General features: G+C 51.5%; 1 protein-coding gene across 1 annotated transcript; it reads left to right on the top strand.

The window, feature by feature from the left end:
• The first annotated feature begins 1,470 nt into the window (after window positions 1-1,470).
• Window positions 1,471-9,801, top strand: LOC135975942 (uncharacterized). The gene is made up of 2 exons (XM_065570030.1): window positions 1,471-8,855; window positions 8,972-9,801. The coding sequence occupies exon 1, from the start codon at window positions 1,997-1,999 to the stop codon at window positions 3,275-3,277; it is 1,281 nt and encodes a 426-aa protein (XP_065426102.1). The 5' UTR covers window positions 1,471-1,996; the 3' UTR covers window positions 3,278-8,855; window positions 8,972-9,801.
• The last annotated feature ends 50 nt before the right edge of the window (window positions 9,802-9,851 follow it).

Here is a 9,851-nt window from a genome sequence, read left to right as displayed (position 1 = left end):
ATGCTGAACCTCATCAGCATTTGGGGAGAGGAGGCTGTAGGGGGCCAGGGTGGCTGCCCTCCGAACCTGAGGGTAAAGGGCCTTTCCCTCAGCCTGAGTGGGCGGGGCTAGCCCAAGCTCGCTCCACCCCCCGGAAGAGGAGGGGTGGAACAGGAAGTATAAAGGGCGGGGCCCTTAGCTCAGTTGGGGCAGCACCAGGGAGGGAGGCAGACGCAGACCGTGGGCTGCTCCCTTCAGACCCTGCTGCCACGCCAGGGGAGGCCCTGGACCAGTGGAGACCTCACCTGGAGGACGGACTGGGGCTGCCAGGACTGCCCGCTGCCGAGTACCCAGAGGAACTGGAGGAGCCGGAGGGGGAGCTGGAGCTGCCAGCAGCCGAGTACCCCGACGCACCGGCGGGACCAGAGGGATTTGGACGAGCAATCGGGTAGGAAGTAGCCCAGGGACAGAGCTGCACAGTGGTGAGTCTGTATTGCGGAAGGACGCCGCTGATCCAGCGGCGGGACCCTCATCCTGCCACTGTCAGGGCCCTGGGCTGGAACGCAGTGCTGTAGGGTGGGCCTGCGTTCCCCTACCCGGCCGAGCCACGCCGGGACCTTAGCCGGCGCTCCTCTGCTTGAGGGGCGCGCTACTGACCTTTGCCGGCGCTCCCCTGCCTGAGGGGCGCGCTACTGACCTTTGCCGGCGCTCCCCTCCCTGAGGGGCGCGCTACTAACCTTTGCCGGCGTTCCCCTGCCTGAGGGGCGCGCTACTGACCTTTGCCGGCGCTCCCCTGCCTGAGGGGCGCGCTACTGACCTTTGCCGGCGCTCCCCTGCCTGAGGGGCGCGCTACTGACCTTCGCCGGCGCTCCCCTGCCTGAGGGGCGCGCTACAGACTCTGGCTGGCGGCCGCCCCGCCGCTAATTCCCCGCTGACGGAGGCGTGACCCAGGCTGGCCAGTGACCTCATAGCTCCCCACCGCCCCCTAACGGGTAGGTGGGTCGACGCAGATCACACTTCCTCTGCCAGAGGTGTGACATTAGTTTTCTCTATCAGAGGCACCACCAAAGGTGTGATCCCATATCTTCAATACCAGGTCATCAAAACAGGGTGTAAGTATTAACCAAACCTTTGCAGCACATAATCATGTATTACCATATATATATATATATATATATATATATATATATGGTAATACATGATTATGTGCTGCAAAGGTTTGGTTAGGGGGCGGTGGGGAGCTATGAGGTCACTGGCCAGCCTGGGTCACGCCTCCGTCAGCGGGGAATTAGCGGCGGGGCGGCCGCCAGCCAGAGTCTGTAGCGCGCCCCTCAGGCAGGGGAGCGCCGGCGAAGGTCAGTAGCGCGCCCCTCAGGCAGGGGAGCGCCGGCGAAGGTCAGTAGCGCGCCCCTCAGGCAGGGGAGCGCCGGCAAAGGTCAGTAGCGCGCCCCTCAGGCAGGGGAGCGCCGGCAAAGGTCAGTAGCGCGCCCCTCAGGCAGGGGAACGCCGGCAAAGGTTAGTATATATATATATATATACATAGCTTGAATAACTGATACAATTATAATTTTGTAATTCTAACCGTTTTACCATTTACTTATTATGTCATTAATTTTAATAAAAAGTCTTTATACCTGTCTCAGGGCATGTCTACACTACGAGAGTAGTTCGACTTTACTTAAATGGAATATGTGGAATCGATATTACAAAGTCGAACATGTGTATCCACACTAAGAACAGTAATTTGACTTTGTGAGTCCACACTAACGGGGCAAGCGTCGACATTGGAAGCGGTGCACTGTGGGCAGCTATCCCACAGTTCCCGCAGTCCCCGCTGCCCATTGGAATTCTGGGTCGAGCCCCCAATGCCTGCTGGGGAAAAAAATGTCGAGGGTGGTTTGGGTAACTTTAGTCATCCAACCATCACTCCCGCCCTCCCTCCCTGAAAACGCTGGCGGGCAATCAGTTCGCGCATTTTTCTGGTGAGTGACAGCGCGGACGCCACAGCACTGCGAGCATGGAGCCCGATGCGACCATCGCTGCAGTTATGGCCGTTGTCAACTCGCACCTTATCATCCACCTTTTCCAGAGGCAGATGCTGAGAAATTGGACAAGGAGGCTACAGCAGCGCAGTGAGGACATTAAGACTGAGAGTGGCACAGACTTCTCGCAAAGCACGGGACCCCGCGCCGTGAACATAATGGTGGCAATGGGTCATATTGATGCTGTGGAACGGCGATTCTGGGCCTGGGAAACAAGCACGGACTGGTGGGACCGCATAGTGCTGCAGGTCTGGGATGAATCACAGTGGCTGCGAAACTTTCGCATGCAGAAGGGAACTTTCCTGGAACTTTGTGAGTTGCTGTCCCCTGCCCTGAAGCACAAGGACACCCGGATGCGAGCAACTCTGACTGTCCAGAAGCGAGTGGCCATAGCCCTCTGGAAGCTTGCAACGCCAGACAGCTACAGGTCAGTCGCGAACCACTTTGGTGTGGGCATATCTACCGTGGGGGTTGTTGTGATGCAAGTAGCCAACGCAGTCGTTGAGCTACTGCTGTCGAAGGTAGTGACCCTTGGAAACGTTCAGGTCATCATAGATGGCTTCGCCGCGATGGGATTCCCAAAGTGCATTGGGGCTATAGATGGAACTCACATCCCTATCCTGGGACCGGACCACCAGGCCAGCCAGTACATTAACCAAAAGGGCTACTTTTCAATGGTGCTGCAAGCACTGGTGGACCATAGGGGACATTTTACAAACATCAACGTCGGATGGCCGGGCAAGGTTCATGATGCTCCTGTTTTCAGAAACTCTGGTCTGTTTAGACGGCTGCAAGAAGGTATTTACTTCCCGGACCACAAAATAACTGTTGGGGATGTGGAGATGCCTATAGTCATCCTCGGGGACCCAGCCTATCCACTAATGCCCTGGCTCATAAAGCCCTATACAGGTGCCCTGGACAGTGAAAAAGAAGTCTTCAACTACCGGCTGAGCAAGTGCAGAATGGTGGTGGAGTGTGCTTTTGGATGTCTCCAGGGGAGATGGAGAAGCTTACTGACTCGCTCTGATCTCAGCGAAACCAATGTCCCCATTGTTATTGCAGCTTGCTGTGTGCTCCACAATCTCTGTGAGAGCAAGGGGGAGACCTTTATGGCGGGGTGGGAGGTTGAGGCAAATAGTCTGGCTGCTGATTATGCCCAGCCAGGCAGCCGTGCGATTAGAAGAGCCCAGCAGGACGCGCTGTGCATCCGGGAGGCTTTGAAATCTAGGTTCCTGAGTGAGCAGGGTAACCTGTGACTATTAAGTTTGTTGAAAGAGAAGCTGAACCTGCCCCCGTTTCTTTACCCAGTGAATGTTCACTATCCTCTCCAGTTACATACCCTGTTCACCCCCTTCCAACACACGTTTAAAAATAAAATAACTGGAAATTTGTTAATGAACACCGTTTTCTTTATTACGGTTTTCGCGGTAAAGTGTTGAAACTGGGACGCAGACTGTGGTGGGGAGCAGGTGTAGTGTAGTGATGCAAAGATCGCTTCTAAACTAGAGGAATGACAGGCTCCTGCTCCTAGAGCGGTCCGCACTGGTGGACTGGTTGTTTCAACGGAGCCTGCCACCCCTCCTGTTTGGGACTCTGTGTGTGGGGGCTATGTGACTTTGTGGCAGGGGGAGGATGGTTACAGATCCCCTGCTGCGTGGCTCTGTGATCCAGGATAAGGACTGCTGCATAAGATCTCTAACCGTCCTCCCCCGCCACAAAGTCACATAGCCCCCCACACACAGAACATGAAAACCACCTCCCAGAATGACCAGGGTGCCTAGTGACTGCAATGTGTGTGTGACCTGCTGCTGAACCTGCCCCTGTGTCTGTATCCTGGTAAAGGTGACTGTCCTGTCCAATTACCAACCCTTTCCCCCTCCCTTCAAACACACTCTCCTCTAAAAGAACATGATGGAAACAGTAATTACAGAAACGTATTTTTTATTAGCAGCTACACAGGTAGGGGATGAAACTGGGACGGGGGCTTGGGTGAGGCAGGAAGGAAAGGACTTATCAAATTTTGGGGAATGACAGCCTTCTACTACTTGAGCAGTCTGCAGGGGTGGAGTGACAGTTTTCACAGCCTCTGCCACCCCTCCTTCTTGGGACTTTGGGTGAGGGGGATATGGGACTTTGGCGGGGGAGGGCAGTTAGAGATAGACTGCAGCGGGGCTCTGTCCTCCTGCCTCCGGTGCTGCAGAACATCCACAAGGTGCCGGAGCATGTCCATTTGCTCCCTCATTAGTCCAAGCAGCGTTTGAGTCGCCTGCTGGTCTTCCTGCCGCCACCTCTCCTCCCGTTCGCTCTGTGCTCGTTGGTATTGCGACATGTTCTCCCTCCACTGGGTCTGCTGGGCCGCCTCATCTCGGGAGCAGCCCATAAGTTCTGAGAACATGTCGTCCTGTGTCCTTTTCTTTCTGCGCCAGCCTCTGGGAGGGTGATGCCAGGGTAGGTCGGGAGACAGTCGCAGCTGTGGGATGGGAAAAAGGGAGTGAATTCCTCAGAAAGGTAATTTTTTTTTTTGTGAACAAAGAACATAGTCTTTCTCTGTGAACAAGACCATGCACAGCACCTATCACATGCGCACTCAGGACAAGGTTGAATTTTCGGCCTTCGCATTCAGTGCCTAGGGTCTTGCAGTGCAGATCAGACAAGCGGGGCAGGATAGCGGAATTTGGGTAGCAGGCTGACATGGTAAGCCTGTAGACTTGTGGCTGCTTAAAACTTAAATTATAGCACTGCCCTCCTTTTCACGTTCAAAGCAATGCTCCTAGCGTTGGCCAGTTCCTGCTGCCAGCAATCGGGCAAGCATGAACTCTGCCCCTGTCCCACCTTCTCGCGGCTGTCCCCGGGAAAGATCCCTGTATGCTGCCCCTCTCCCGCCTCCATCACGTGGCTGTAAACTGCCGGTTACAGTTCTGTAAAGGAACAGGCAAGCAGTCCCAATACTAACATTCCCCTAATTCAAAGCAGGTCACCATGAGCGACATCACTCTGATAAGGATTTCTGAGACCGAGAAAGAACGCATGCTTCGTGAAAGCCTGGAAAAACCAGGGCCATATGCCGCCATGCTCTGCAAGGCAATGATCCCGGAGTACTTGCTGCTAGCTTGGCGCGGAAATGTTTCCTACTGCGGAGGACACAATAAGGCCGCTCTCCCAAGGAACCTCATGCAAAGGCTTTCCAATTACCTCCAGGAGAGCTTCATGGAGATGTCCCATGAGGATTTCAGCTCTACCCCGGACATATTTTACTGTAGCTGCATTGGCAAGGACTAAACAGTAGAGCGCCTAGGGCAAACTAATCATGAAAAACCCACTGTTAATATTCCTGTTCTATTCAAAATAAATGTTTACATGTTTAAAACACTTACCGACTGATCCTTCCCCTGATTCTGGGTCCGGGTTAACGCCTGGGGACGGTTGGTGAGGGATCTCTGTGAGGGTGATGAAGAGATCCTGGCTGTCTGGGAAATCAGCATTGTAAGCGCTGTCGACTGCCTCGTCCTCCTCATTTCCTTCCTCATCTTCCCCGTCCGCTAACATCTCCGAGTAAGCAGCTGTCGGCAATATCCCTTCCTCAGAGTCCACGGTCAGTGGTGGGGTAGTGGTGGCGGCCGCATCTAGGATGGAATGCAGTGCCTCGTAGAAATGGCATGTCTGGGGCTGGGATCCAGAGCGTCCGTTTGCCTCTTTGGTCTTCTCATACCCTTGTCTCAGCTCCTTGATTTTCACGCGGCACTGCGTCGCATCCCGGCTGTACCCTCTCTCTGTCATGGCTTTTGAGATCTTCTCGTAGATCTTTGCATTCCGTCTTTTCGATCGCAGCTCCGAAAGCACGAACTCATCGCCCCACACAGCGATCAGATCCAAGACTTCCCGATCAGTCCATGCTGGGGCTCTCTTTCTGTTCTGAGATTTCATGGCCACCTCTGCTGGAGAGCTCTGCATCGTTGCCAGTGCTGCTGAGCTCGCCACGATGTCCAAACAGGAAATGAGATTCAAACTGCCCAGCCAGGAAAAGGAATTCAAATTTTCCCGGGGCTTTTTCTGTATGTCTGGTCAGAGCATCCGAGCTCGGACTGCTGTCCAGAGCGTCAACAGAGTGGTGCACTGTGGGATAGCTCCCGGAGTATTAGCATCGATTTCCATCCACACCTACCCTAATTCGACATGGCCATGTCGAATTTAGCGCTACTCCCCTCGTTGGGGAGGAGTACAGAAGTCGAATTTAAGAGACATCTATATCGAACTAAATAGCTTCGTTTTGTGGACGGGTGCAGAGTTAATTCGATTTAATGCTGCTAAATTCGACATAACCTCCTAGTGTAGACCAGGCCTCAGTGTAAGCTATATGTCATACCCCCAAAGGTTCTTTTATAAACTCTATAAAGCCTAATTCAAAACAAACTTTATCTTCTAATCAAACGAATTGGCAAGCCTAACCCCATACTTATTATTATGGATATCAATAAGTATTAATATTATCAATTAATTAAAAATTAAGTATATTAAATTAATAAATTAAATCAACACTACTAACACACCCCAAATCAGGCTACACTGTCCAGTCCCAGCTGTTCTTCAGCCAAAGAAATTGATACATATGGACAGATTTCACGATGCATGAGAGAAAGGGGCCATGACCAGGACACGCTGCAATGCAGGGTCAAAGTGAAGGAGCTGCGGATCGCCTACTCCTTGGCACGGGAGGCAAACCGCTGCTCCGGTGCTGCACCCACCAGCTCCCGGTTCTACAAAGGGCTGGATGCGATACTTGTTGGTGACCCCACCTCCACTGCGAAGACCACTGTGGATACTTCGGTGGCTCACGTGCCAGTTGATGGTGAACCGAGCCAGGAGGAGGAAATCTTGGATGAGGATGTGGAGGTGGAGGGAGACCCAGAGGCAGAGGATGAGTTGGAGGTCAGAGGTGCATGCAGCCAGTTCTTCTTCTCTACCCTGGAGGAGCCTAGCCAATCACAGCTGTCGGAGCTTGGCAAAGTTCAAACAGGAGAGGAGGCCCCTGGTAAGTGTACGCCTCTGAAATCTACAAAGGGAAGATGCGAGGAAGACTGGTTCCCCAAATCTGAATAGCCTTAAAACTCTGCCCTATGAAATGACTGAATGCACGCTCCTCCCCTATGGAAGCATTGCAAGGCATTGAGCTGTCAGATGTGTATTGTTCAGCGAGAGCTGTTTGAACTTCTTTTACTAATGTCTCTCTAAGGTCTGCATGTGTTCTGGGGCAAGAGGGTGAGGAGAAGTATTAGCTACACAATAGTGAAATCTAAGGAGAAAACTAATTCGCTTTGAGGTAGTGGGCTAAACGTAAGCAATAATTTGGTTTCGGTATTGAAATATTCAGCTGGCTAAATCTGGTTTGCACTGCCTGGGTAAATCTCTGATTGGGATTTCGGCATTACTAAATACACACCTGCCTTCTTGGGTTGCTCTTTTAGGATTTATAAGGGTTTATTTTCTGCTGTATTAATCTGATGGTTAGACCAAATTGATAACTTGATTCCAATGCAATATCCTTGTTAACTCATTGATTTGACCTGAACTTTGTCACTGTATTGTTTAACCCTTAGCGGAGTGGTGTCTATAGTCATTTAGCCTTAGTGATGTGTGTTCTTGGATTTATTTGTTCGTGTTAATAAAACATGTAACTGGGCTCCTGAGTCATTTTTTTCAATAAGCAACAGGGGCTGGAACTTTTATTTGTATATTTCCCTTTAATTCAATCTCCATTTTCTTCATTTCATACTGTCTTAAGTTAAGGAATGTGCAGCCCCAGAAACTTATACAAGTCTTTTGCTGCCCCATTCTGTGCCCATCCAGCAGGAGTAGAGAACAAACACCTCCTGGAGCGGGGATTGTCACACTGGACTGTACATACAGACCCATGTTAGTAGTATAAGGTCCCTACCGTCAATCAAACCCTAAGCCCGCCCCTTGACCCCTTAAGCCCCGCCCTTTGCCCCCAGCCCCGCCCCTTGACCCCTTGGTCCCTCCCACTTGTCACCGGAAATCGCGCCCCAATGGGGGTATTACTTCCGGGGTCAATGTGCCACCTGACCGGAAGCAAGGTGTGTCATGTGACCCCTCTAATAACTCCCCTCACCACCCTCTACCAATCAGGAGGGGTTTTGTGCCGAAAGGACCGCCCTGAGAGGAGATGTTGACCAATCAGGGTGACTTCTGGGTTGGGGTGACCCGTCCGGAAGTGAGTTGTGTGACCCCACTAAGAACTCCTCCCAAGGCCCTCCGCCAGTCAGAGTGCAGCACCATTACCCCATAAGTCCCAGCGCCAGACAGAGGAGGTGGCCATCTCTTACCAAGGACAGGTGTTTTCGAAAGCGCGGAAAGGCTGCTGAGAGGAAACATGGACTCCTTCACCACCCCTGTGAGAACTTCAGACTTTGTTTTAGGCCCGAGGGTTTTTGACCTTCCGCGGAGAAAGTGCTACATCAGCGACAGTTTCGAGGAGGAGGAAGGAGCGACCGAGGGGAGCCCTTTGGCCCAGCCGTTGCTGGATACACCAGAACCCGACCCCGAAACCCTCGTGAGACAGCCCGATGAGCATGGCGGTCTCTCTTTGTCCACTCCCTCAGAGGTGGAAGGCGATTGTGGCTCGGGGGAGTCACCTGCGGACAACGCGAACGGAGAAGACAGCGCTCAGGTAAATGAATGCTTAAGAAGCGATGGTCGAGGAGGGGTTGGTAATTCTGAGGATGATGGCTATGAGGAGTTTAAGAGGCTTGGCATAGAAATCATGGAAAGGCTGCTGAGAGGAAACAGGACAAGACGAACGGAAAAGACGGCGCTCAGGTAAGAAGCGGCGGTCGAGGAGGGGTGGGTAATGAGTTAGGAACTGGGGGGGTTGCATAAATTAAAAACAAACAAACAGTGCTTACACGTTTTCTTTTCTGAAAATTTCTCAACAGCTTGACGATGCCTTTCTAGAGGACCCAGACAGCGTTGCATCAAGCAGCGAAGATGAATTGGCCCTACCTTGTTTTTGCTCAACGTCAATACAAGTTGTTGAAGAGGACTCTGAGGATGATGGCTATGAGGAGTTTAGGAGGCGGCTTGGCATAACTGAGCCAGTGCCATGTCGTGAGCGTAAAAAAGTCATGCGGACTATTGTACGCGTTGCTGTTTATGCTATCCTTAAACATTGCCTTAGGGAAAAGCTTTTGGAAGATTGTGAGGGCTGTGTCATAGATGCGCCAGGCCAAAGGCACCATGACTGTGTGACTTGGACTTCAGTGGATATAAACTGCAAGCTCCGGGGCCTGTGTGCTGAGCTGTGTTTGGAAAGCTTATTAAACACTGTTGTTGCCATAGGTTATGGTATGCAATGTCTGTGCCTAACCCAAGAACATTTAGCGCAAGGGGTGACCTTGATAAATGCTGTGCAATTCAGTGCAGACCCTGACCGTGTTCTAAAGAAAATGACCAAACCGGAAGATGCCTGCTTAGAGCGTTATATTGACCGTCTAGTCTGCACAAAGAGTTACAGAACCCTGCTTAAGAAAAAAACTATTTGTAAGAAATCTAAAAGGATTAAGTTAGAGAATGGTGAGGGGACGAACATGTGATATAAAACTTGGTAGCTGTAAATTTTTTTTAAAAGGTGGGGTTTGTGACTATCTGTGTTTTGTTAGAAGGCCTTTGGCCCTTAAGTGAGCTAAAAAGTTTTAATGAAGCATCTTGGTTTGTTTTCAAGGAGCTGTATGTTTTTTAAAATAAAAAAAATAATTGTTTGTGAGAATTAGCTCTTGTGGGTTTTTTTTTTTCGTGTGTGTATAGCAAAAAGCTGAA

The sequence above is a fragment of the Chrysemys picta genome, chromosome 16 (genome assembly GCF_011386835.1).
Source record: "Chrysemys picta bellii isolate R12L10 chromosome 16, ASM1138683v2, whole genome shotgun sequence".
In the NCBI taxonomy this organism is placed as follows: domain Eukaryota; kingdom Metazoa; phylum Chordata; order Testudines; family Emydidae; genus Chrysemys; species Chrysemys picta.
The sequence above is the reverse complement of the archived record's forward strand: the minus strand, read 5'-3'. Positions and strand labels throughout refer to the sequence as shown.

Excerpts from the sequence above, each read along its gene's own strand:
- LOC135975942 (XM_065570030.1), top strand. The coding sequence starts at position 1,997 with ATGGAGCCCGATGCGACCATCGCTGCAGTTATGGCCGTTGTCAACTCG.